Source organism: Podarcis pityusensis (genome assembly GCF_964106645.2).
Source record: "Podarcis pityusensis genome assembly, chromosome: 13".
In the NCBI taxonomy this organism is placed as follows: domain Eukaryota; kingdom Metazoa; phylum Chordata; class Lepidosauria; order Squamata; family Lacertidae; genus Podarcis; species Podarcis pityusensis.
The window spans coordinates 49684956-49709982 of NC_138038.1; the positions used below are offsets into that span (position 1 = coordinate 49684956).

The window sequence follows — 25027 nt, forward strand, 5'->3', positions numbered from 1 at the left end:
TAACTTGAAAAAAGAGACATTGCACATACTTTTGTAAACCAAGAAATCTTTCATAAAAATATATTAGAATTACCCCCCCCCCAAAAAAAAGTTGGAAAGGGACCTGGGGGTCATCTAGTCCAACCCACTGCAGCGCAGAAATATCAACAGGCAGGGAGTTCCAGCTGCCAAACATGAAATCAATTTCTTACAAATGAGGTATTGTGCGGCAGTTGCCGGTTCTGCAGATCGAAGCAGTCAAGGGGGAATATTGGGGTTTCGGCAATCTCAGAGGGGAACTGGTCCCAATCGACTTTAGATACTAATCGTTATGCCATGAACTCAAACCCGGTACATCTAAAGCGCCAAAAGCCAGGGCAAAGAGCTTGGGCGCCAGCATAGGGTGAGACCTGCGTCGCCAAGGTTCCTGACCCACCCGCAACTTAGGGGCTCCTTTACATTTTTTTTTTTGTATAATAATTTTTATTAAGTTTTCCATTTAACAATCCAATCATATCACATTAATTATTCCAAATTATACCAATACAAAACATAAAGTCCAAATATTTTGCCAAATTATAAATTTTTGTTGAGGGTTCCCATGCTTTGAGTTCAGTAGGGTCCAATCATCTCATATTTCTGCTGCTTTTAGTGTTCACCAGTCCCATCTTTCAATCTTCTTGTTGTTATCCTTTTTCTTCTTAATAGCCTCTGAGTTGTTTCCACAGGCGAGTAATAGTAAACACTATTATGCTTCTGTGTGAACTTTGTAAGGCTCTCCCTTTTTTTAAAGCTGGTAAGTCTTTTGTTTGCAATAAATCTTCACACACTGATCCAAAAGTCCTCCTCGGGTGGCAGACGCCATGTTTCTCAGTTCCGATGAAATAAAATCTAAGCGTTTGCTCATTAATTTTCCCAGACAAGTTGCACCATAAATTAGCCTTTCCAGGGAAGAATTGCCAAGTCAAACTTAGGGGCTCCTTTACCTAACCTAACCTCCCTTTTGTTTCCAACCTGCTACAGATTCTAATGGACCAGGAGCCTCTGGGGCCCCAAATCCCACGCCGAAGGAAGTAGGCGGCCTACTGAGAGGAATCGGGAGGCGTGCGGCTGCAGTCTGGCTCCCTTTTGGGGAGAGTTTGTCTGGGAAAAGCTGACCGGAAGCAGGCCTTGCGTCTTCAGGAAAAGCCTCCTCGCTGGGCAGGAGGAGCAATGTTAATATTTCTTAAAAGTCTTTTTATTTGGAGTTTCCGAGGTGCCTTGCTCAACGCTGTCTTCCTACTGCTCAGGGATGGGACCGGCTGCGTCTCATTGTGGTCCGAGACCCGACCCCCTTCCCATTCTTTCCTTCTCTCCCCCATCGCGACTCCGAATAAACCGTTCTGTGTTTTAAAAGAACAACCACAGTGTGACGCTCCTTTTTGTTTGCCGATCTGCGCACTGCTCTCCTCAGTTCCATCCTTAATGCTTTCCCAGTTCCCGTGGTTTATGCATTTACTATTCCTTTAGAGCAGGCACATCCAACTCTCAAAAGACAGCAATCTACTCACAGTATTCAAATCCTGGCTGTGATCTACCCATTGTCCTTGCCAGGCAAACTTGCTGAGCTGTTTTGGGGGGAGGCAAAGTTGTTGAGCTGATTTTCTTGCTTAATAAAGTTTATTAAAACAATGATCTTAAAATACACACAAAACAAACATACAGTACAAGCATTCTATAAGAAAAAAGAACTTAATTACATACAGAATAAAAAATAGTAAAAGAAAAGAAACTCGACTAAACCCATTGTACTATTTTGCATTCATTTTTTATATATATACATTTTCTTATTAATATTTTTCTATATCTTAGTTTAAACTTTTTCTAACACTTCCCTTTTTTTTAGGGGAACCAAAGTTGTTGAGGTTTTCTTTTTTCATTTTTTGGGACGACCGCTCAGGGTCGCCCCGCAAGCGACCGGTAGATCGTGATCGACCTGTTGGACATGCCTGCCTTATAGCATTCATATGTCGCTCTTCAGCCCAAACAAGGCTCCCAGAGCATAGCTGTCAATGTTTCCCTTTGAAGTACTGTTTTGGGGGGACAGGAGGCGAGCGGGTGTGGAGGACTCCCTGGTCCTGAATGGGGTAACTGTGCCCCCCAAGGACCAGGTGCGCAACCTGGGAGTCATTTTGGACTCACCGCTGTCCATGGAGGTGCAGGTCAATTCTGTGTCCAGGGCAGCTGTCTGCCAGCTCCATCTGGTACGCAGGATGAGACCTTCCCTGCCTGCAGACTCTCTCACCAGAGTGGTGCATGCTCTAGTTATCTCTCGCTTGGACTACTGCAATGCGTTCTACTTGGGGCTACCTTTGAAGGTGACCCGGAAACTGAAATTAATCCAGAATGTGGCAGCTAGACTGGCGACTGGGAGTGGCCTCCGGGACCACATAACACTGATCCTGAGAGATCTGCATTGGCTCCCAGTACGTTTCCGAGCACGATTCAAAGTGTTGGTGCTGACCTTTAAAGCCCTAAACGGCCTCGGTCCTGTATACCTGAAGGAGCGTCTCCACCCCCATCGTCCAGCCCGGACACTGAGGTCCAGCCCTGAGCGCCTTCTGGCGGTTCCCTCATTGCGAGAAGTGAGGTTACAGTGAACCAGGCAGAGGGCCTTCTTGGTGGTGGCACCCACCCTGTGGAACACCCTCCTTTCAGATGTGAAGGAAATAAGCAGCTATCCTATCTTTAAAAGACATCTGAAGGCAGCCCTTTTAAGGGAAGTTTTTAATATTTAACGCTGTACTGTTTTCAAGACTTGACTGGGACCCGCCCAGAGTGGCTGGGGAAACTCAGCCAGATGGGCGGGGTATAAATAATAAATTGTTGTTGTTGTTATCCACCGCCATGCATTTAAAACAGATCTCTCCCCCCCCCCGCCCCCAATAATCCTGGGAGCTGTAGTTTGTCAGAAGTGCTGAGGATCCTAACTGGGTGGGGTGAACTATAGTTCCCGCACAATTTATTCACTTTTCTGGAACAGGGGGAGGCATTTGCTGTAAGGGTGCTTTTAAAATTTGGGGAGTGCATGTTCCCTCTCTCGTGGATCTCTCCGTCTCTCGATAAATAGAGATCTCTCCCAGAGATCATGAAACTATATCTGCTTTTCCCCTTCTCACCTTCATTTCTCACCTTCTCACCCCTTGCCTTTTCCTGTAAGACCTATTACAGTCGTTAAGAGTCGTCAGCAGGCTCATCTCAGCTATCTGCCAATCTCCCATTCCCACCACCCTTCTAAGTAATACCCCTCCCCACCTTCTCAATATATAGAAGGATCTGGCAACTTCTGTTTCAGTGTATCTGAAGAAGTGTGCTTGCACACGAAAGCTCATACCAAGAACTAACTTAGTTGGTCTTAAAGGTGCTACTGGAAGGATTTTTTTATTTTGACTATGGCAGACCAACACGGCTACCTATCTGTAACTGCTTTTCCCCTGTTTATTTTGGCGGCGGCGGAGCCTGAAACCGGCGCGCCCTCCTCTCTGCTGCCCCCTAGAGGCCGGAGAGGCGGCGGCGACAGCCACGTGATTTACGGGAAAAGAAGCGGAGCCGGGAGAAATGGGCGAGGGAGGGCGGGGCAGAAGGAAAAGGGGCGTGGCGAAGCCCAGAGGGGGCGTGGCGAAGCCCAGCTCAGCTGGAAGGGAAAAGCGCTACTCGGTGTGTTTTGCGAAGAGGACTTCGCGGCAGGAGGGAGACTTGGAGATCAGAGGTGGGACATATATATATCACCTTATATATATAAAAAATAATATTTCCCTCTCCTTTATCATTCAGCTTTCCTGCCTTAATTTTCTCCTGCCGCCTCCCCGAGCGCGTTTACTCGGAAGTAAGCCCCCGTTGAGTCCAGCGGGGCTTTACTCCCGTGCAAAGGTGCTGGCGGAGGATCGCAGCCTTCCTCGCTACTCCGCTGCTGCAGATAAGAGTCTTTGCAGCACCTAAAAGTGCTTTATATAATAACCATGATTCTTGCTATTATTGCTACTGATCGTGCCGTAATCCGGGCGTTGGAGCCGATTTGATTTGATTTGATTATTTGTCTTACTTTCAAGGAGGCCCATTGCAATCGACGGGGCTTAACGGGAGCCATCGCCAACTTTTAAATTCCGTGGGAGGCGAGGTCTGGATTGCCTTTGCAGTACTGAGCAATCCTGCGCGCCGCTGTTAATTGTGTTCAGCGAAGCTTTCTGGGCAAGGGAAGGCGCTCGGGTTTGCTCAGTCCTTATGGTGTTGCAAGAATCTCTTTGTTTTCAAAACTATTGTTTTTATTAACAAAACTAACCAAGGAAGAACAAGGAAAAAGAGGGGGGGGGGGGAAATGAAGGGATAATAGAGAAGGACACCCTCTGCTGTCAGCCCAGTCTCTTAATCTCAGGATGCAGAGTTCGAATCCTACTTTGGGCAAAATATTCCTGCACTGCCGGGGGTTGGACTAGATGACCCCCTGGGTTCCCTTCCATGGTTCTGTGAAAAGGCAATAAATAGCCAGCGATCCATCTATCTTAATTTAAACATGTTGCACGCCACCCCAATCTCTACGCGGTGCAAGAGTCCGGGGGTTCCAGGTACACATATATATATACAACCTGAGCCTACGATGGAGGGGTTCACAGCCCTGGCAGATCCCAGAGGATCTTGCTTCCACAGCCTTGGATCCCAGCAGAGATCAGGCATTGATGGCTCACTCACTCTCAGCTGGCCAGCTGCCTTCTGGCACAGCTCTGGCTTTTACCTTTCTAAGTAACAGACAGTTGAGAGAGGGGGACCAATCCATTCGCACAGAGCCACTTCCTTTGTTCCCTTAAGGCGCCATACTTAGCAGGCCCTTACCAAGAAACTTCCCCCTGCCCCCCCCCCGGCTTTTCCAGCCATTGAATCCTTGCCTGATCCAGGAATTAGGAGGGACTCAGGCTAACCCCCCCCCCCAAAACCCCTCGCAACAATAAAATTCAATTTATGCCATCCAGATGTTCAGATGGCTACCCGCACAAAATGGCCGTTTAGAAGAAATCTGTAATGATGCACGACTTCAGACCGTTGCGCAAGAAGGTGATGCATGTTGGAAGATTCTTTGATGTCCTCGCTTTAAGACGGTTTCCCTTTTCTTTTCCACATTTGCACCCCACCTCTCCTGCTAGAAGCTGAAGGTGGTTCACGTGGTCCTCCTCTCCCTTCTCCCTTTTGCTCTTACAACGCCCCTGCAAGGTAGTTTAGGCTGAGAGGTGGCGACTGACTCCACTGACCTCCATGTCTGAGGGAGGATTTGAACTTTGGTCTCCCAGGCCTTAGTCCGACGCTCGAACCATTGCACCACCCTGCCTTAGTTTCCTGTTTGCATCTCTCTCATGCTAACTCCTTCCTTCTCTATTTCCTTTTTAATGCGCCAACCCCTCTGGGGGTTTCATTCCTATGTCTCTCGTTCTCCCCGGCTACAGAAAACAAATTTAAAAAACCGCACCATTAAACAGGCCTAAAGTGGTGCGAGATTATTATTAAATGGTGTGTGCGTTCGTGTACACCTGGGGGACGGGGTGGTGGTGGTGTAATCACAGATCCCAAAGGATCTGGTGTTGTCCATATTATCTGAGCAAACTTTTGTAGATTTGCAGACTGGTCCGACGCTGGTCTAGGGACGTGGGTGGTGCTGTGGGTTAAACCACAGAGCCTAGGACTTGCCGATCAGAAGGTCGGCAGTTCAAATACACGCGACAGGGTGAGCTCCTGTTGCTCAGTCCCTGATCCTGCCAACCTAGCAGTTCGAAAGCACGTTGAAGTGCAAGTAGATAAATAGGTACCGCTCCGGCGGCAAGGTAAACGGTGTTTCCGTGCGCTGCTCTGGTTTGCCAGAAGCGGCTTAGTCATGCTGGCCACATGACCCAGAAGCTGTACGCCGGCTCCCTCGGCCAGTAAAGCAAGATGAGCACCGCAACCCCAGAGTCGGCCACGACTGGACCTAATGGTCAGGGGCCCCTTTACCTTTACCTACGCTGGTCTACTCTGAAGCAAGCCCCTTTGAAGACGAATCGGGGAGCTGCTTCGATTGCCTAGGGAATCTCTAATTTTAGGGAGGCGAAAGATCCAAAAGCATCTAGGGGACTGCAGTTTGAGGAGCGCAGGGTTGTAGATTTAGGCAGAAACACGAGCTCCCAAAATATGCATAGGGATTAGGCCTGGGCTGTTGCTGTGAGTGACAGTAGCACTATTTATACCTCTCTCTGACACTAGGAAAACACAATGTTGTTATGCCTATTTACAAATGGACAGGTTGAGCCTAGATGGGAAGCACACAGCTGAAACGCTCCCAGATGCTCATCCTTTTGGCATCCAGGGACAAAGCGAAAAGGTTGCAGTTCAGAGGTACAGTGGTACCTCAGGTTAAGTACTTAATTCGTTCTGGAAGTACGTTCTTAACCTGAAACTGTTCTTAACCTGAAGCACCACTTTAGCTAATGGGGCTTCCTGCTGTTGCTGTGCCGCCGGAGCACGATTTCTGTTCTCATCCTGAAGCAAAGTTCTTAACCTGAAGCACTATTTCTGGGTTAGCGGAGTCTGTAACCTGAAGCGTATGTAACCTGAAGCGTATGTAACCTGAGGGTACCACTGTGGTAGCACCTGCCTTGCATGCAGAAGAAGGTCCTGGGTTCGAGAAACGCCCTGCCTGAAGTCCTGTAGAGACGTTTCTGCCAGTCAGTGTAGGGTGTAGGCAGAAATTCTGAGCCAGGTAGACAACCGATCTGACCCAGTATAGGGCAGCTTCCTAAATTTCGATGTTTACAAAGCCCCACTCTCAGTCTGCCTCAAGCCGCCGTCGCAATTCACCCTCCCAGCCGCCCGGATCACATCATCCTTTAGCTTGGGGCGTTGGCGGTGAGTTTCGTCAATTTCCCAGCCTCCTAGGAGGCCAGCTATCGACAGCAACCAGTCAGCCTCCCTTAGGGCGGTAGCAAACTGGGCGAGTGTGCCAGAATTATTATTAAGGCGGTTGCCAGGATCCATTTACTTTCCCCTTTCTGCTATCGTCCCGCCTTGCTGCAATATTTCATTCTGCAATTTGACGTTGTTAATGTAATAACGAAAAGGTTTGTTTCCCACCCGACGGACACGCTTTCTTTTCCAGAAAGCCACACATGATAAGACGATAATTGCAAATAGTCTGGGCAGTGTAAGGGAAGCTGTTTTGGAGTGTGTGTGCCTCTTAAGTGTTTCTGAGATGTTTTCCAACTTATGGAGGACTGCAGGAAAGCAGTTTTGTTCAGAGTGAGGCCCTTGGGTTCTAGCCCAACCCGCGGCAAGGCCCCATCAGCCCCAGCGAGCGTGGCCAATGGCGCAAGGATCATGGGAGTTGTAGTACAGCAAAATCCAGAGCAGCCTTTCTTAACCTGGGGGTCCCAGATGTTGTTGAACTACAACTCCCATCACCTCTAGCGAGCAAGGCCAGAGCTCAGGGATGATGGGAGTTGTAGTCTAACAAAATGTGGCTGGACTACAACTCCCATCTACAACTCCCATCCCCTCTAGCGAGCAAGGCCAGAGCTCAGGGATGATGGGAGTTGTATTCCAACCCACAGGCTGAGAACCGAGGGTCAAAGGCCACGTCTGAGATGTTCCTTCGCTGCCCAGATCTTCAGCTATGGAACTGACCCTTCGCCATTTTTTCCTTTCTCTCTTCTGCTTTTACAGATGCCCTTTTCCCCCCAACAGGCATCTCCTCTTCAAAAGCTCACAGAAGCCTTTTTAAATTTTATTTTGAACGATCAGACTTCCTTGTAGCAGAAGTTTGCACCCGCTGGTTTTTGTCCCACCCACCCCATTCAAAATGACACAAAACAGTACGAGCAAAAACCAAGGGTGTCAGTCAATGGGCACAAAAGCGGTTTCGGTATTACAAGTGTAGCCACGCAACCGGAAAGAGTCGTCGGCTGCAGGGGGCCGTGGCTCTTACAGAGTTAATGCACGAAGTAAATACGAAACAATAGGCCTCGAAAGTGTCTTTGTGGGTTTTGCCACATATTGCATTACAGTGTTGCGTGGGTTTGTCAGCCACGACCAAGTGCCAATTGTTTTGTATGAGCCTCGATTCTTGCGCTCCGTTCCCAGAGCTCTTCGCAGCTCTTCGCAATTCCCGGCGCCCTCAGCAAACTACAGTTCCCATGATTCTCTTTTTTGGGTGTGGGATCCTTATGGCGTGTACACAGCCTGCATCCCCCCAAATTACTTTTGGCAAGAGCCGGCTTTATTTAATTTTTTTCCAAAAATTTTATTGGTTTTCACAATATTATAAACAAACAAACACACAAGACAAACAAACATAAATCATAGCCTTATTGAAAATTACACTTATTAACTTTGTTAAATGACTTCCTCGCTTCCCCTTGGTTGAATTTCATTGCATGTCCTTTTAACGGTTTTCCAAATCCCAATTTTTATGAAATTTAACTTAAACATTAACATCCTTAAATCTTCACCTTATGGAATTAAACATATTAATTCATCACTTAACATAAATAAAATCCTAAGCCAATTAAGTATCTGCAAGCGATTTTCAGTTAATTCAACTAAATAATCATTAAATTTATTCCACTCTTCCTGATACTCCTGATACTTTAGGCCTGCTCATCTTGCTGGGACAAGGTACCTTCTTCCATAAAGGCCATTTTCCGAATTTCAAAATGGTGCCATTAAGAGCGGCAGGTTAAAGTAGGTGGGTAGGACTTGCGATATCAGGCAGTTGGCAGGCGACTGCCCCACCCACTAGCCAAAGCCAGGTACGCAGTGGTGGGACCCAATAAGGATTCCAAAAGATCCCCCAACCCAGGCTTCCTCAGCCTCGGCCCTCCAGATGTTTTGAGACTACAATTCCCATCATCCCTGACCACTGGTCCTGCTAGCTAGGGATCATGGGAGTTGTAGGCCAAAAACATCTGGAGGGCCAAGGTTGAGGAAGCCCGTCCCAACCCATGGGTAGGCAAACTAAGGCCCAGGGGCCGGATCCGGTCCATTCGCCTTCTAAATCCGGCCCGCGGACGGTTCGGGAATCAGCGTGTTTTTACATGAGTGGAATGTGTGCTTTTATTTAAAATGCATCTCTGGGTTATTTGTGGGGCATAGGAATTTGTTCATTTTTTTCCTTCAAAATATAGTCCGGCCCCCCACAAGGTCTGAGGGACAGTGGACCGGCCCCCTGCTGAAAAAGTTTGCTGCCCCCTGCCCCAAACCTTTATTTTTTTCCAAACGAAGTATCATAATTAGACTCTCTCCTCACACCTTCCAGACGATCCCTCCTCCCCACCTGTGGCTTATCTCTGTATTCCGTCTCTCCCCCCCCCCCCGTCAAGGATGGCGACGTCTCGGCGCGGGGTTCGAAGGACGCGCAAGCTGCGCCAGTGGACCGTGGAGCAGGTGGAAAGCGGTCAGTTCCCAGGGGTGGTCTGGGACGACCCTCCCCACAAGACCATGTTCCGTATCCCGTGGAAACACGCGGGGAAGCAGGAATTCCGGCACGAGGAGGACGCCGGCTTTTTCAAGGTATTGTACCTGCGTTTCGGTGGGTTCAGCTGGATGACCTTTGAGGGTCCCTCCCAGTCCTGCAGCTCTGTGATTCTGGCACCCACGGGAACGGGGCGGCATTAGTGGGGAAGGCAGAGATTTGCCGGCAGTGTGAAGATCATTCAGAAGCATTTGTGGCATTCTGCCTCCCCTTCTTCCTGGTTCATTTGTCGATCTATTTATTGATTTCGTGTCCTGTGTGGAAAGCACGATTTGGCCGCTCCTCGCAGTCCTGTGAGGTAAGGTAAGGCAGGGAGGGGCAGTGGGTAGCGTAGGGGTCCCCCGGCGAGATTTGCGGCCGGGCGAGGGTTTGAACCCTCTGGTGTTCCTAACCACTGCTCCACACTGCTGCCTCTCGGTTATAGTACGTTTGGGGTCTGATCTGGAAAGGGGCTGACCAGGAACGAGACTTGGGGGTCGTAGGAGATAGTTGGACGAAGGTATTGTCCCAGCGTGCGGCAGCCGTGAAGGAGCGCCGATTCCATGCTAGGGATCCTCAGGAATTGAAAATAAAATAAAATGCTTTCATAAAGACGTTGTACAAATCGAGAGCAGGGCTGGAGCAGTGTGTGTGGTTCTGGTTGAGTCTCAGACCTGTCAGCAATTTTGCTGCAGCGTTCTGCGCTAAGTGCAAGGTCCAAACCAGGCACCAAGGGAATTATTCTTAACGATAAATATATTGATTTATATTCCGCCCCCCCCCCATAGACTCAAGGTAGCTTACGCAAATTAAAACAACGCAGATGAAATGCAAGCAGCTAAAAATCATATGAAAGCTAATTGTCGAAAAGTAACTGATCTCTAATAGAATTGAAACGAGATGCAAAACAAATCTGTTGAAATACAGATAATGAAATGGTACAAATTGTTGTCAAAATGTGAAGGTTTGTGCCTTAAAACATGGCACAAAGCCGTCTGTGAATTGTGTGGCTCCAAATTTTGGGCAAATTTGGAGAGCCCGCCACCCTACCTGGGCATGGCGTGGGCTAGACGGCTCATTGATAGCATTGAGACGATGAACACTTTTGGAGCTCTCCGTCCAAAACCACGTTGTTTCAGACACTGCAAATTGTGGACAAGATGGACTGTTTCAAGAAGTGGCAGAGAGATATTTCTAGATTTGTCTGGCAGGGCAAGAAGCCCAGAATAAAATTTAAAATACTAACGGATGCAAAGGAAAGAGGTGGATTTGCCCTGCCAGACCTCAAACTTTATTATGAATCAGCAGCTTTTTGCTGGTTGAAAGAATGGCTGCTTCTTGAAAACACTGACATTTTGGACCTAGAAGGTTTTAACAATGTATTTGGATGGCATGCATATCTGTGGTATATCTGTTTTGGACTGTGATGGGGCGTGCTCCCGTCACGACGGGAGTTGGGTGGGAATCCCCGCAGGTAGAAAATAAGCCTCTCAGGGAGAAGTGTGGGTTGCAGAGGAGCGTTGTGGTTGAGATGCAGTTGTAAATGTAACAGAACAAAAGGTACGTTATAACACATGTGGTGGACTTGCCCAAAGATTAAAACCTTTTGGGACATGATCCACGACGAAATAAAAAAATTGATAAGGACATCACACACAAAAAAAGGCAGAGGCATATCTGCTAGGAATTTTAGATAAAGATATCCCAAAAGATAAAACGTAACTTATTTCTATACGCGACAACAGCGGCAAGAATTTTGATTGCTAGCTATTAGAAAGAAGACAGCATCCCAACAAAAAGAGAATGGTTGGGGAAACTTTGCGAGTACCTGGAACTAGCAAAACTGACAGATATAATAAGGAGAAAATCCAAAACTATGGTTATGAAGCAATGGGAGTTCTTAAATGATTATTTACAAAACCAGGGCTCGACTATAAAAATCTGGTTGTGTTTAGAATAATCTTGTACGCAGTATAAAAAAATACAAAGTGAGACATTAAGGAAATCCAAAGGGAAAATATGAAGAACAGAGGATTTGACGAACGGATTATTAAAAACGCTTGAGGTAAACGGTGGAAGTCTTTTAAAAAACAACAACACTTTTTAAGGTAGATAAGAACAGGATGAAATTATACAATTGAACATAAATATAGATGGGAAACGGCTATGTATAGTGAATACTTATCTACTTTTAAAAATTTTCACCTGTGATCCTTTTCTTTTACTTCTTTATTTTTTCTTTGTTCTTTTTTCTGATATCTTTCATTTCACTCCTTTATTGTGAATAGCATTTTATAGAGGTATAAATAACTGTAAATATGAAAAGAGGCAAAGTATTCTCTAATTTTTTCTTCTTGGTTATATGTATTTTCTTTTTCCTTTGTATTTTCTTTTGTTGTAAATATGTATGTTTTCTAATTTGTACTTAATAAAAATTATTTAAAAATTTAAACTGGCGGAAATGACTGGCAGAATCCGAGACCAGAGAGAAGAGACGGTGAAAGAAGATTGGAAGAAATTTAAAGACTATTTACAGAAATATTGTAAAATTAAGGAATCTTAGAAGGATGTTGGATAGAAACAAAGGGTTTTTTTAGCTGTAATGCTTTAAGAGATATGAAAAAAGGTTTGCAACTGGGTAATTTCAATGGTAAGGATTTGCTGAATCAACAAATTGAACTGGAATACAAAAAAGGGAGGTATGAGGAGGTCCGGGGAAATAAGTATAAGGAAGATAGGTTATGGAAATTTAATGTCCTTTTAATTGTTTTATTTGGTATGTTTTGTTTTGTTGTTTTTTTTTACTTCTTTGGTTATATTTTTAAAAAAACTTTATTCTTTTTCTTTCTGTATTCTGTATTTTTTGTATTCTTTTTGAAACTTTAATAAATATCATTAAAAAAAAATTATTTAAAAATTTAAAAAAAGAGATGCAGTTGCAAGGAGGCTTGACCCTGCGTCTCTCTCTCTTTCCCAGGCCTGGGCTGTCTTTAAAGGAAAGTACAGGCCGGGCGAGCCCCTCGACCCTGCCACGTGGAAGACGCGCATCCGCTGCGCTTTCTCCAAAAGTCCCGAGTTCGAGGAGGTGCCGGAACGCTCCAAGCTGGGGACCGCTGAGCCCTACAAGGTGTACCGCCTGGTGCCGCTGCCCGAGCAGGGCCTTGGTAAGGACATTGGCCTCCATTCCCCCCACGTCCTTGAAGTTTCTATACATCCTGCGCCCCCAAAAACTGCGTTTCCCTGTGGGGTAATGTGAGGGGGCGCCCCATATAAGCCCACCTTTTCTCAGAGGAAGGAGATTCATACGCCGTCTAAAGTGGGGGTCCCTCTTCCCCACCGGAGAGGTTTAACAACTGAACCCTCTTCCCAGGGAACGATGGGAGTTTTAGCGCTCTGTGGGGAATGGGGGTCCCCTAATTCTCAGCACCTTTATTGAACTACAGTTCCCAGCGGGGTGGATTAACTTATTAAACCTCACAATAATTTCAGAATTATCTGTCTGTGTGTTTCCAATAGTATAACCAGATCAGTGATTTTGGATGTAACTGTAAAAACTACTCTGAAAATTTATTACAGTGGTACCTCGCAAGACGAATGCCTCGCAAGACGGAAAACTCGCTAGACGAAAGGGTTTTTGGTTTTTTGAGTTGCTTCGCAAGACGATTTTCCCTTTGGGCTTGCTTCGCAAGACGGAAACGTCTTGCAAGTTTGTTTCCTTTTTCTTAAAACCGTTAATACAGTTGCGACTTGACTTCGAGGAGCAACTCATAGCACGCGGTGTGGTAGCCTTTTTTGAGGTTTTTGAAGACTTTGGTGATTTTTGAAGCTTTTCCAAAACTTTTCCGACACCGTGCTTCGCAAGACGGGAAAAACCGCAAGACGAAAAAGCTCGCGGAACGAATTAATTTCGTCTTGCGAGGCACCACTGTATTCCAAAAAGGAAACATTCATCTGGTTGTAAATATTAAGATGATAACGGCAAGAATGAGTCTTTCTGTAAAAAGAAAAAGACTTAAGTCAACTCTTACTGACTAGTGATTTAAATCGATTTCAAGGGACCCAGCCCAAACCAAGAAAGCCAAAAGCCCCCAGGCCGGAATCTTCCAACGGGTCCTCAGAGAAGGAGAATGGCGATCCTGATAGCAGCCTCCCTCAGCCTCCAGCCGCCGTCTGCAGCTTGAAGATGGTGAGTGCCAGAGGAGCGAAAGGATGAGATGCAATAGGAACACTGGCATCTGGAGATGCCGCCAGGATTCGAACGCGGAACATGCCACATGCAGAGTAGAGGCTCTGTGCTCCAAACTGCAGACCTTCCCCCCCCAAAAGTGGTTTGCAGTGGTTACAAGCGGAAGGGAACAAAACGGCACAAACACAATAAAATATTGCATATCAAAATCAATTTTTTAAAAAACCACATTGCAGAAATTCTGTCATTTAGAATAATGCAGTCAATGAGAATATCAAAGTAAGGCTAGGCAAATGAAGGAATTTCCATTCGAAGTTTAAAACCTCCCAAATCTGTTTCTGGAGGGTTTCGATGGGGGATTAGTGCCACAACCCCCCCCCCCCAAAAAAATTGCCTCCCAGAGATTTGTACCCCTCAGACTTCCAGCAGGGTCTCCTCTGATCAATTTCCCCCCTCCGCCATTTCCACTGAAGCAAAATCTCATTACTTTTATTTTTAACTTCCTGGCTGCTATCCCACTCTCCCCCATTCGCAGTCTTCACACACACCCTTTAATTCCCCTATTCTCTTAGGTGAGCCTTTGCCAACTTGCAATTCCCATAAGCCCCGGCCAGCACTTTGAGCGCAAGATCATAGAATTATAGAGTGGGATGGGGACCTACGAGGGTCATCCAGCCCAACCCCAGCCACGCAGGAATCATTTGCACGACGTGGGGCTCAAACCCATGACCCTGAGATCAAAAAAGCCCTGTGCTCTGCTGACGGAGATATCCCAGGAGATATGGAAAGATTAGACGTGACTGGGAACATAGGAAGCAGGCCTTTATAATATGTATCGGCAATATTTCTGAAGAGAGGAGCTGGAAACTGCTGTGTCGATATAGGGATAGACGGAGGAGATACATATATATATATATATATATATATATATATATATGCGGCTAGATTACAGTGGTACCTCAGGTTAAGTACTTAATTCGTTCCGGAGGTCCGTACTTAACCTGAAACTGTTCTTAATCTGAAGCACCACTTTAGCTAATGGGGCCTCCTGCTGCCGCCGCACCGCTGGGGCACGATTTCTGTTCTCATCCTGAAGCAAAGTTCTTAACCTGAAGCACTATTTCTGGGTTAGTGGAGTCTGTAACCTGAAGCGTATGTAACCCGAGGTACCACTGTATAGACCCCCGGTGTTCTACATCCCCCTGCTTGAAGCAAATTGTGGTATTAGTGGGATGCTTGGGTCTGTATTTAAAAGGACGGGGAACAGTACAGTGGTACCTTGGTTCTCAAACAACATGGAACCCAAGCACTGCAAACTCGGAAGTAAGTGTTCCAGTTTGCGAACTTTTTCGGAAGCCGAACATGCTCCGATTTGAGTGTTACACTGAGGTCTGTCTGTTTTTGCTATTTCTTTTGCCTTTTTGTATTTGCGGCTCTTTTGGTTCTCTTTTTGTGACTGTGTGGAACCCAGTTCAGATACTGGCTGACGGATTGTGTGACTGCAGTACAGTGGTACCTCGGGTTACATACGCTTCAGGTTACAGACGCTTCAGGTTACAGACTCCTCTAACTCAGAAATAGTACCTTAGGTTAAGAACGTTGCTTCAGGATGAGAACAGAAATCGTGCAGCGGCAGCGGGAGGCCCCATTAGCTAAAGTGGTGCTTCAGGTTAAGAACAGTTTCAGGTTAAGAACGGACCTCCGGAACGAATTAAGTACTTAACCCGAGGTACCACTGTACATTGATTATTACTTTCATTTTATGGATCAATGGTCTTATTTGAAAGTGAAATTCATGTTAAATTGCTGTTTTACGGGCTGTTTTCCAAGGTCTGGAATGAATTGATCCACTTTGCATTACTTTCTACGGGAAAGCGCGCCTTGGTTTTGGAATGCTTTGGTTTTGGAACGGATTAAGTTTGAGAACCAAGTCACTACTGTATACCACAGTGCGACGTGTGTGGAGCCTTTGTATGAACACACCCTAATATCTCTTCTTCCCCTCCAGGAATCTAGCTCCACGTTCGAAGCCATCGCTAGCCAGGCCCCAAACGCATTTGCAGCTTTGGTCATGCCAAAGGGGGAGATGAAACGTGAGTCCATGGAGTCAGGTGGGGCAATTCGCATTTCCCTCTATTTTGTGGCTCTGATCGCGGCGCAAGGAGATCCCCATTTCTCTCCCTGTTCACCCACACAGGGGCACACACCCCTTGTTTCCCGCCCCCGCCCCCCGCCAGGAAGTGATCCGTTCTTAACAAAACCTCACAGAACAGGAGATCTCTTCCGACCTGCTTCCTGGAAAATAAGTGTTTGCTCGAACCGAGAGAAGACGTTCGGCCTCTTGCGCCATGGAAAGAAAACAGTGTGCCGAAATGTTTGATGCGCCAAAGAAGCCTGCATTTAATGCAGTGCTTGTACCACTTTAAACAGCTTCCCCCGGAGGATTCTGGGAGCTGTAGTTTGTTCAGGGTGCTCACAGAGCTATAGTTCCCAGAGTCCCCTGGGGGAGAGGAATTGAGTTTAATAGGTATTGCCCTTCCTAGCTCCTGGCAACAGGAATTATGGAATAGGGCTTACAGACTGGCCTACTTTCCCCCCTCCTTTCCCTGGTCTTCTTGCAAATTAATTGCAGAAGGTCCAGAAAGGTAGGCAATGGATTATGGCGCCGTTTGTTCATTTCTAAGGTGCTAGCCCTCATTGCTGCTGTCTTAATTCCAGGTGCGTACGGGGAACTGGCTGTGGTGTACATCTGATTACAGGCATTCTCTTCCTTGTTAACATTCTACTTTTTCCAAATATTACCCCCCCCACACACATTTTTATTAAATGTTGCAATTTCAACAAAGCCTGCTTCTCTCTCAAATTTGAAAATGCTTTAAAAAACAAAAACACACAAGCAAGGAATAATCAGAGCAGTTATGAAGGAATATATAAGCTTGGGAAAATAGGTGATATCAAGTACTGAGGAACTGTGGTGGGCTGTCAAGGTACTAAGACCATTATAATTTTAAATCTTTTTTTCCTCCTTGTTCATAAAAACCCACAGGCGAAGAAGTGCTAGCCATGTTCCTTTGTTCGTAAAAAAAACAAAATAATGCCACATTTGCCAAAAGCAAACGATTTCTATGTAATCTTAAACATGTGTCTATTTCTCAAGTAATTCTGTCCCCCAGTCCTTTCGGTACAAGCAATCTGTAGTTATTGCAAGCCCCCAAATAGACTACGGTTCCCGGGGACAGTCCCTGGATTTGCAAATCTGTCCCCGGACAAATTCCGTCCCCGGAATGTCCGCAGATTTGCAAATCTGTCCCTGGGAAATGTGGCAGCAGCAGCCTCAGCAGCCCGGAGCCAGCCTGGTAGCGCAGTTGGCTCTGGCTGGCTTCAGGAGCTACTCGCTGTCGCCGCCACTGCCAAGGGGGAACAAGGGACGTCCAGCGGTACAGATCTCCTTCTCCCTTTGTTTTGACAGATCAGGGGAGGCTCAGGAGTTGCAGGCATTGCCCAGGAGGGGCGCAAGGCATGCAGTTTCTCTGCCAGGCAAGGTGCAAAGCCCTTCTTTTGCACCCTGTTAAAAAACTGGGCAATGGCCGGCCGGCTGCAACTCCCAAGCCTCCCCTCATCAGACAAAACAAAGGGGGAAGGGGGCAGGAGATCGGGGGAGGCTCAGGTGTCACGGGCGGACAGCCACTTTTTGCCCAGTTTTTTTAAAAACTCAGAGCTTCACAGGGTGCGAAAGAAGGGCTTTGCACCTTTATACAATATGCATGTGTGCTTGGGCCCAGGGTCTTTTGCCTCAGCATCCCCACTCCTGACTCCCTGTTGCTACTCAGCTTAAAAAAAAAAAAAAAGGGTTCCCGGATTCATTGAAAAAAATCTGGTAACCATAAAATAGACACTGCCATTGATTCCAGACAAATGTGTCAAGTGGGGCCATTGAACGCTTCCGTCCCCATGGTGTGGTCCCCATGGTGTGGGCATCTCGGCATGGGGAAGACCATTTTAGTGTTAATGTCTTAGGAAATGATTCCTTTATTCTGTGGAAAGGCTGATTCCTCATTTCCTCTCCCTTTTCTGCTTCTCCACACTAGCGCTGGCTGTGAATGAGATTGCTGCCTTCCACCAGAAGCCAGAGGCCGCCGAAGCTGTGCCCATTTCAGAGAATGTTAGAGGTGAGATAACAGAAGCTGGTGTCTTAGCTGAGCAGCTGCCTTGGAAAGGGTCTGTAAGAAGGCACAGGGCTCCATTCTTGTAATAATCACATTGTATGCAATATTAGCCTGCTCCTTCAATTCCCTGTGCTTTTAAAAATGTTGATCATTGTTTTTCAAAATGATATTCTGCTGCAGCAGCCCTGGAGTCACTGTTAAGAGACAATAGAGCAGCCTTTCTCAAGCTGTGGGTCCCCAGATGTTGTTGAACTACAACTCCCATCACGCCTAGCTAGCAAGGCCAGAGCTCAGGGATGATGGGAATTGTAGTCCAACAACATCTGGGGACCCACAGGTTGAGAACCGCTGCAATAGAGTCCCAGGCATGGCCAAACTTGGCCCTCCAGATGTTTTGGGACTACAACTCCCATCATCCCTACCTCACAGGACCAGTGGTCAGGGATGATGAAAATTGTGGTCCCAAAACATCTGGAGGGCCGAGTTTGGCCATGCCTGCGACGGTCTCTGAATCTAAGTGATAAATAATATTTTACTTCAGTGTGTCACAGGTTAACTCCTCCTGCTTTTATGGGAGGCGGGGCTATGCAAATGATGTTGTGGGCAGTCCCCTTCAGTGGGATGAGTACTGTTTTTGGGAGACAGGGGGTGGGCGGGGGTGAAGGACTTCCCTAGTCCTGAATGGGGTAACTGTGCCCTGAAGGACCAGGTGTGCAGCCTGGGAGTCATTTTGGACTCACCGCTGTCCATGGAGGCGCAGGTCAATTCTGTGTCCAGGGCAGCTGTTTATCAGCTCCATCTGGTACGCAGGATGAGACCCTATCTGCCCACAAACTGTCTCGCCAGAGTGGTGCATGCTCTGGTTATCTCCCACTTGGACTACTGCAATGCGCTCTACGTGGAGCTACCTTTGAAGGTGACCCGGAAACTGCAACTAATCCAGAATGCGGCAGCCAGACTGGTGACTGGGAGCGGCCGGCGAAACCACGTAACACCAGTCCTGAAATAATAATAATAATAATAAATTTTATTTATATCCCGCCCTCCCCAGCCGAAGCCGGGCTCAGGGCGGCTAACAACAATAAAACAGTACAAAAGTACAGCACAAACAACACTCTAAAATCATTCATTATAAAATTAATTAATTCAAGCCACTGGCAACCATTGGGCCAGAGCTCCGTGAAGATTGCTGAGGGAGGGAGTCAGGCTGTGCCCTGGCCAAAGGCCTGGTGGAACAGCTCTGTCTTGCAGGCCCTGCGGAAAGATGTCAAGTCCCGCAGGGCCCTAGTATCTTGTAACAGAGTGTTCCACCAGATTGGAGCCACGGCCGAAAAAGCCCTGGCTCTAGTTGAGGCCAGCCTAACTTCTCTGTGGCCTGGGACCTTCAAGATGTTTTTATTTGAAGACCGTAAGTTTCTCTGTGGGGCATACCAGGAGAGGCGGTCCCGTAGGTACGAGGGTCCTAGGCTGTATAGGGCTTTAAAGGTTAAAACCAGCACCTTAAACCTGATCCTGTACTCCACCGGGAGCCAGTGCAGCTGGTATAGCACCGGGTGAATGTGATCTCGCAGCGAAGACCCCGTAAGGAGTCTCGCCGCAGCATTCTGCACCCCCTGGAGTTTCTGGGTCAGTCTCAAGGGCAGCCCTACATTGGCTCCCAGTATGTTTCCAAGCACAATTCAAAGTGTTGGTGCTGACCTTGAAAGCCCTAAACGGCCTCAAAGGCCCAGTATACCTGAAGGAGCGTCTCCACCCCCATCGTCCAGCCTGGACACTGAGGTCCAGCTCCGAGGGCCTTCTGGCGGTTCCCTCCCTGCGAGAAACAAGGTTACAGGGAACCAGGCAGAGGGCCTTCTCGGTGGTGGCACCCGCCCTGTGGAACGCCCTCCCGTCAGGTGTCAAGGAAACAAACAATTATAACTATCTGACTTTTAGAAGACATCTGAAGGCAGCCCTATTTAGGGAAGCTTTTAATATTTGATGCTTTATCGTGTTTTTAATATTCTATTGGGAGCCGCCCAGAGTGGCTTGGGATAGCCAGCCAGATGAGCGGGGTATAAATATTATTATTATTATTATTATTATTATTATTATTATTATTATCCTCTTACAGATTCTACCCTCACAGAAACAGGCCGGGAAAGGCCCCGGGGATATTAGGCAGACTGACACCCACCAAAAAAAACCCTATAACAGCTCTAATAATTCTTATTATTTCTACGCATCGTGTTCAGAGGCAGTAGTTGACCCTCTCAATTTCCTTCTTCTTGTCTCCCAGGCAGTCCGGGGAACTTCTTCGTCATCCTGTCTGTCTCCTACGGCAGCAAGGAAGTCCTGAAAGAATTGCTGCCAGAGGGAGAGTTCCTGGTCACTTCGGCCGCAGCCCCTCTGGGAACGTCCAGCAACAGCATGCTCCGGGTCGTGCTGCCGCCTGCCTCCAGTCTCGAGGACGCCCAGAAGGAGGCCGACGTCCGCCGGCTGCTGAAGGACCTGGAGAAGGGTGTCATGGCGGCCAGCAACGCGGAGGGGATTTTCGTTCAGTGCCGGGGACGAGCCAGCATCTTCTTGCGTGGTCCGGGGGGCACCCAGCCCCACAGGAAGCTGCCCAGCAACGCCTTCCTTCAGTTGTTCAGCACCAAGGCATTTAAGTCAGGTGAGGCTGAGCCAAAGGCATAGCTGTCAACCGTCGCTTATTTGGCGGGAAAGTCCCTTATCCCAGCGCCGTGTCCCGCTGCTGTCCCTTAAATTTCCCGGGCTTCAAAGGAAGCAGCTCCTCTCCCTCCCTCCCTGCCGGCCAGGGAGGAGGGAGGCTCCAACTGTGTTGCTTGGCTGCGTTGCTCACCCAATAAGGAGTCTAAGAACGACTGGGGGGTGGAGCTTGCATGCCTTGTGCTATCAAATCGGCCGCGTTGCCTGGGGACTCGCCTTTGCTCAGCGCTTCCCAGCAGAAAGGTGACGGTGGTTTCCCTTGCTGCATCCCCTTTGCTGGGTTGCTGCGCTGTGGGAACCACTGCTTGAGGCTTCCTTTGGCTGCTGGCTGGGCTTTCTGCATTTGGCTCGGAGGGGCTCAGAAGTTGAACATACCTGTGCCCGCAAAATCCCTTATTTTGGCTGCTGATCCCTTATTTTTGAGGCTGCTGGTCCCTTATTTTCAAATCTGTAAGTTGACAGCTATGGTTGCAGCACACCTGACCCCCATCTCCCTGGGGCTGATGGGGTCTAGAGACCCACGGCGCCTGGAGGGACATGGCTTCCCCACCTCTGCTCTTGCAGAAGGTGCTCCATATGTCTCGGGAGATGACAGAGGAGTGCGCCTTTGGGGGTGAAGTTCAGCCATAGCTGTCAACTTACAGATTTGAAAATCAGGGACCAGCAGCCTCGAAAATAAGGGATCGTTCTTAGACTCCTTATTGGTGAGCAACGCAGCCAAGCAACACAGTTGGAGCCTCCCTCCTCCCTGGCCGGCAGGGAGGGAGGGAGAGGAGCTGCTTCCTTTGAAACCCGGGAAATTTAAGAGACATCATCAATAAGGGACAGCAGCGGGACACAGCGCTGGGATAAGGGAGTTTCCTGCCAAATAAGGGATGGTTGACAGCTATGGGATGAAGTCACACCGTTGGAGAGTCGCGGCACCTGCTGTGGCCGTAGAGGCTGATACGGGCAAGATGTGTTTTGTTGCAGCTGGGGCAGAGGAAGGTGTCCGGTTGTGCTGCAACAGCAGATGCACCCCGGCGTTTCTTCTCCTCCCGGGGTCATTCCTCCTCTGGTCACTGCTGTATGGATGCACGACCTGACCGCCTGTCTCCAGGCCCGGCAGTCGTCTGCAAGGGGTACCTGAAGGAGCGTCTCCATCCCCATTGTTCAGCCTGGACGCTGAGGTCCAGCTCCGAGGGCCTTCTGGCGGTTCCCTCCCTGCGAGAAGTGAGGCTACAGGAAACCAGGCAGAGGGCCTTCTCGGTGGTGGCGCCCGCCCTGTGGAACGCCCTCCCATCAGATGTCAAGGAGATAAGCAACTACCTGACTTTTAGAAGACATCTGATAATTGAGACATAGATATAGCTATGTCTGAACTTTCATGCATATCAGTGAATGTCTTGACCCTCCTCCACGAGAATAACTGTTTACTTGGCCGTTTTCATATGTCGTGAAGGCTGAAATTTCATTTCGATGGAGCCAAAACACAATCCATCCTGTAGATTTAAGTATCTGTCCACGGTCGCCTCATAATCCACATTCCTTTGTAAGAAAATAAGAAATAACGCAAAACTATTATTGCAGGCCAAAAAAGAAATCAATGTGTGTGGGGGGGGGGGGGGTGACAAGAATTTTTCCACACCGGGTACCGCCTGACCTTCCTAAGCCTCTGGCCGTAATATGTCTATTGCCGTATTCATTTGACAAAGCCCGATTTGGTTCTGGTGCTTCCCGCTGTATCATGCCACTCTCTTTTCGTTTTCCGCCAACAGCACTGCAGGAATACTCCCTGGGCCGTGGGCCTAAGCCTGAACACCATGTCACTCTCTGTGTTGGGGAGGAATTGGGGCAAGACTGCGTGGACAGCAAGAGAATCGTCATCCAGGTGAGATTCATTAAGTGTTGGCAAGGCGGACGCACATTGTTCAGTTCAAAGTGTTGGTGCTGACCTTTAAAGCCCTAAACGGCCTCGGCCCAGTATACCTGAAGGAGCGTCTCCACCCCCATCGTTCAGCCCGGACACTGAGGTCCAGCGCCGAGGGCCTTCTGGCGGTTCCCTCATTGCAAGAAGTAAGGTTGCAGGGAACCAGGCAGAGGGCCTTCTCGGTGGTGGCACCTGCCCTGTGGAATGCCCTCCCTTCAGATGTGAAGGAAATAAGCAGCTATCTTATCTTTAAAAGACATCTGAAGGCAGCCCTGTTTAGGAAAGTTTTTAAGAGCCAGTGTGGTGTAGTGGTTAAGAGCGGTAGTCTCGTAATCTGGTGAACCAGGTTAGCATCTCCGCTCCTCCACATGCAGCTGCTGGGTGACCTTGGGCCAGTCACACTTCTCTGAAGTCTCTCAGCCCCACTCACCCCACAGAGTGTTTGTTGTGGGGGAGGAAGGGAAAGGAGAATGTTAGCCGCTTTGAGACTCCTGAAGGGGAGTAAAAGGCGGGATATCAAATCCAAACTCCTCTTCTTCTTAATATTTAATGCTGTGTTTTTAACACTCAATTGTGAGTCGCCCAGAGTGTCTGGGGGAACCCAGCCAGATGTTCGGGGTATTAATTAATTAATTAATTAATTAATTGGTTGGTTGGGAAGAAGCCTGCCAAGGGTGGAGACACAAGACATGCCATGCAGAGAATGTAAGAAATAAATGCATCTTGGGAAAACAATGCTAGGGCGAAGGGCGGAAACACATTGCGAGTGCAGGGGAGGGGGCACCGGACGCCGAAGTAAACCTATTTATTCTGCCAGTTTTCTAAGCATTGGGGGGCAGAGTGCGCAGTCGATCGTGGCGCAAGACATGCTGGTAAACGGCGGCGGGTTTTTAGAAGCAAGTGATGGGAAGGACGCTGGTCAAAACGGTGAACGGCCTATGCAGTCACTCAAAATTTCTAGAGTCATTTCAGCAGTTGATTTCCCCTTCTTCTCTGCCCGCAGATGGAGCAGATATTTGCCTCGGCTGCAGTCTCTCCTCCCGTGGTACAAGCAGCTGCTCCCCAAGTCCTCTTGGTCGTTTCGGATGGCTCCGCTGGGAAATGGGATGCTTCTGGGGCACCTGAATGCTGAAATCACCTGTCCTGTCCCTCTGATTTTGGGGGCTGCTGACTCGCTTGTGGTACAGACCCATCCGGGGTCTTGAACAGTTCCTCGGAGCGGCACTTCCTACTTCCTGCCTTATTCTCTCGGGCGGGACTTCCTACTTTACTCATTCCTGCACGTCGGAACAACTTCTACCTGTGAATTTGGCATTATGTAGAAAAAGTGTGAAACACTAGAGCAGAAACCCTGGTGGGAATTACTTCCTGGCGATATCCTGAGATGAGAGCGAGGGCTTTTCCTCTCCTAATTAGCAAAGATAAGCTCCTCCTCCTCCTTTTCCCAGCTGAGGAATGGCTGGGAAGTAATACAAAACCTTGTGGGGAAACCCCCCTTTTTTTTTGCCTCCCTCATTCCCATGCCTACTGAGCTTATGCCTTCTTGCACTTTATTAGTATCTAGGAAAATGCGCGCTTAGACTGTCTTTCACGCTTGCTGTGTGGATCTGAAAATACTTGTTTAAATAAAGTTTTATTGGAAATGGATGCTGGAATCTGGTGTGGGAGTTTTGAATCATGTGGCAGAGAATCCCACAGATTTCACGTTTTGTGAGGTAGTGTTTTTTTCCTTTTTTTTTTTGTTGTCTGCTTGAATTCTGAATCTCAGATCATCCTGACTTATAAGGACACTATAGGCACCTTAAAAAGCCATTTTATCCAGAATGCAACAAGAGGGGGGGGCACCTAGACAGATTTCATTGTGTTCTCAAGTAACACATCCCAGGGAACACTCTCATAGGCATCAATTAAGCATTTTCCTTTCACTGAATTGAACTCTGCAGCCTTTTCCCAAAATTCAAAAACGATAATGGAAATGCACTTAAAACAAACAGAATCCTTGGGGTTTCTTCTTTCTATCTCTTGCTTTTCAATATTGATCTGGGCGTTTACTGCTTTGAATTTTCAAAATGTGCATGCCAGGAACAGGCGGAAGTCAATTTTGTTTCTGAAATGGTTCTCTCCCCCCCCCACCCAATTTGTTCCTCTCTTTTACTATGTTCTTGTCATTTTTTATATGCTGTCTCTGTTGGAAATACGAGGAAAGGTTCTTTACAAAAAGAGAGAGAGACCATCCTCTTCTCCAGAGATAGCCCAAAAAGCTGTAGTTACTCTTTTGAGACCTTGAAGTTTTCACAATAGGAAGTGAAAGTGAAGTTTTCACAATGGGAAGTTAATTCAGTTGCCACATCAAAAAGCAAATACCGTATTTTTTGCTCTATAAGACACACTTTTTCCCTCCTAAAAAGTAAGGGGAAATGTGTGTGCGTCTTATGGAGCGAATGCAGGCTGCACAGCTATCTCAGAAGCCAGAACAGCAAGCGGGATCGCTGCTTTTGATGTACAGCGATCCCTCTTGTTGTTCTGGCTTCTGAGATTCAGAATATATTTTTTTCTTGTTTTCCTCCTCCAAAAAC

General features: G+C 47.7%; 2 protein-coding genes across 3 annotated transcripts in view; both read left to right on the plus strand.

Annotated features, from left to right (window-relative positions):
- RNF31 (ring finger protein 31) overlaps positions 1 to 1380 on the plus strand; it is a 39836-nt gene extending 38456 nt beyond the window's left edge. The window contains exon 22 of the mRNA XM_080980091.1: positions 1003 to 1380. Coding sequence (XP_080836217.1) covers positions 1003 to 1056 — 54 coding nt within the window. The 3' untranslated portion in view covers positions 1057 to 1380. The remainder of the gene's footprint in view (positions 1 to 1002) is intronic.
- Positions 1381 to 3620: 2240 nt separating this feature from the next.
- IRF9 (interferon regulatory factor 9) lies at positions 3621 to 24098 on the plus strand. Of its 2 annotated transcripts, none has more exons than XM_080979844.1 (9): positions 3621 to 3727; positions 9351 to 9540; positions 12459 to 12645; positions 13537 to 13667; positions 15676 to 15778; positions 17756 to 17836; positions 20112 to 20486; positions 22300 to 22412; positions 23455 to 24098. In XM_080979844.1, exons 2-9 carry the CDS (start codon positions 9352 to 9354, stop codon positions 23581 to 23583), a joined length of 1308 nt encoding a protein of 435 aa, XP_080835970.1. In that variant the 5' UTR covers positions 3621 to 3727; position 9351; the 3' UTR covers positions 23584 to 24098. The 2 variants fall into 2 exon arrangements, with proteins under 2 accessions (XP_080835970.1, XP_080835971.1); XM_080979845.1 differs by having other exon boundaries at positions 3639 to 3727; positions 9287 to 9540.
- The last annotated feature ends 929 nt before the right edge of the window (positions 24099 to 25027 follow it).

What these genes read in the sequence shown, in the direction of transcription:
- IRF9 (XM_080979844.1), top strand. Translation starts at nt 9,352, where the DNA reads ATGGCGACGTCTCGGCGCGGGGTTCGAAGGACGCGCAAGCTGCGCCAG. An exon ending in ACGTGAGTCCATGGAGTCAG is followed by an intron (nt 15,779 to 17,755) that starts GTGGGGCAATTC and finishes TCTCCACACTAG; the next exon opens with CGCTGGCTGTGAATGAGATT. An exon ending in CATTTCAGAGAATGTTAGAG is followed by an intron (nt 17,837 to 20,111) that starts GTGAGATAACAG and finishes CTTGTCTCCCAG; the next exon opens with GCAGTCCGGGGAACTTCTTC.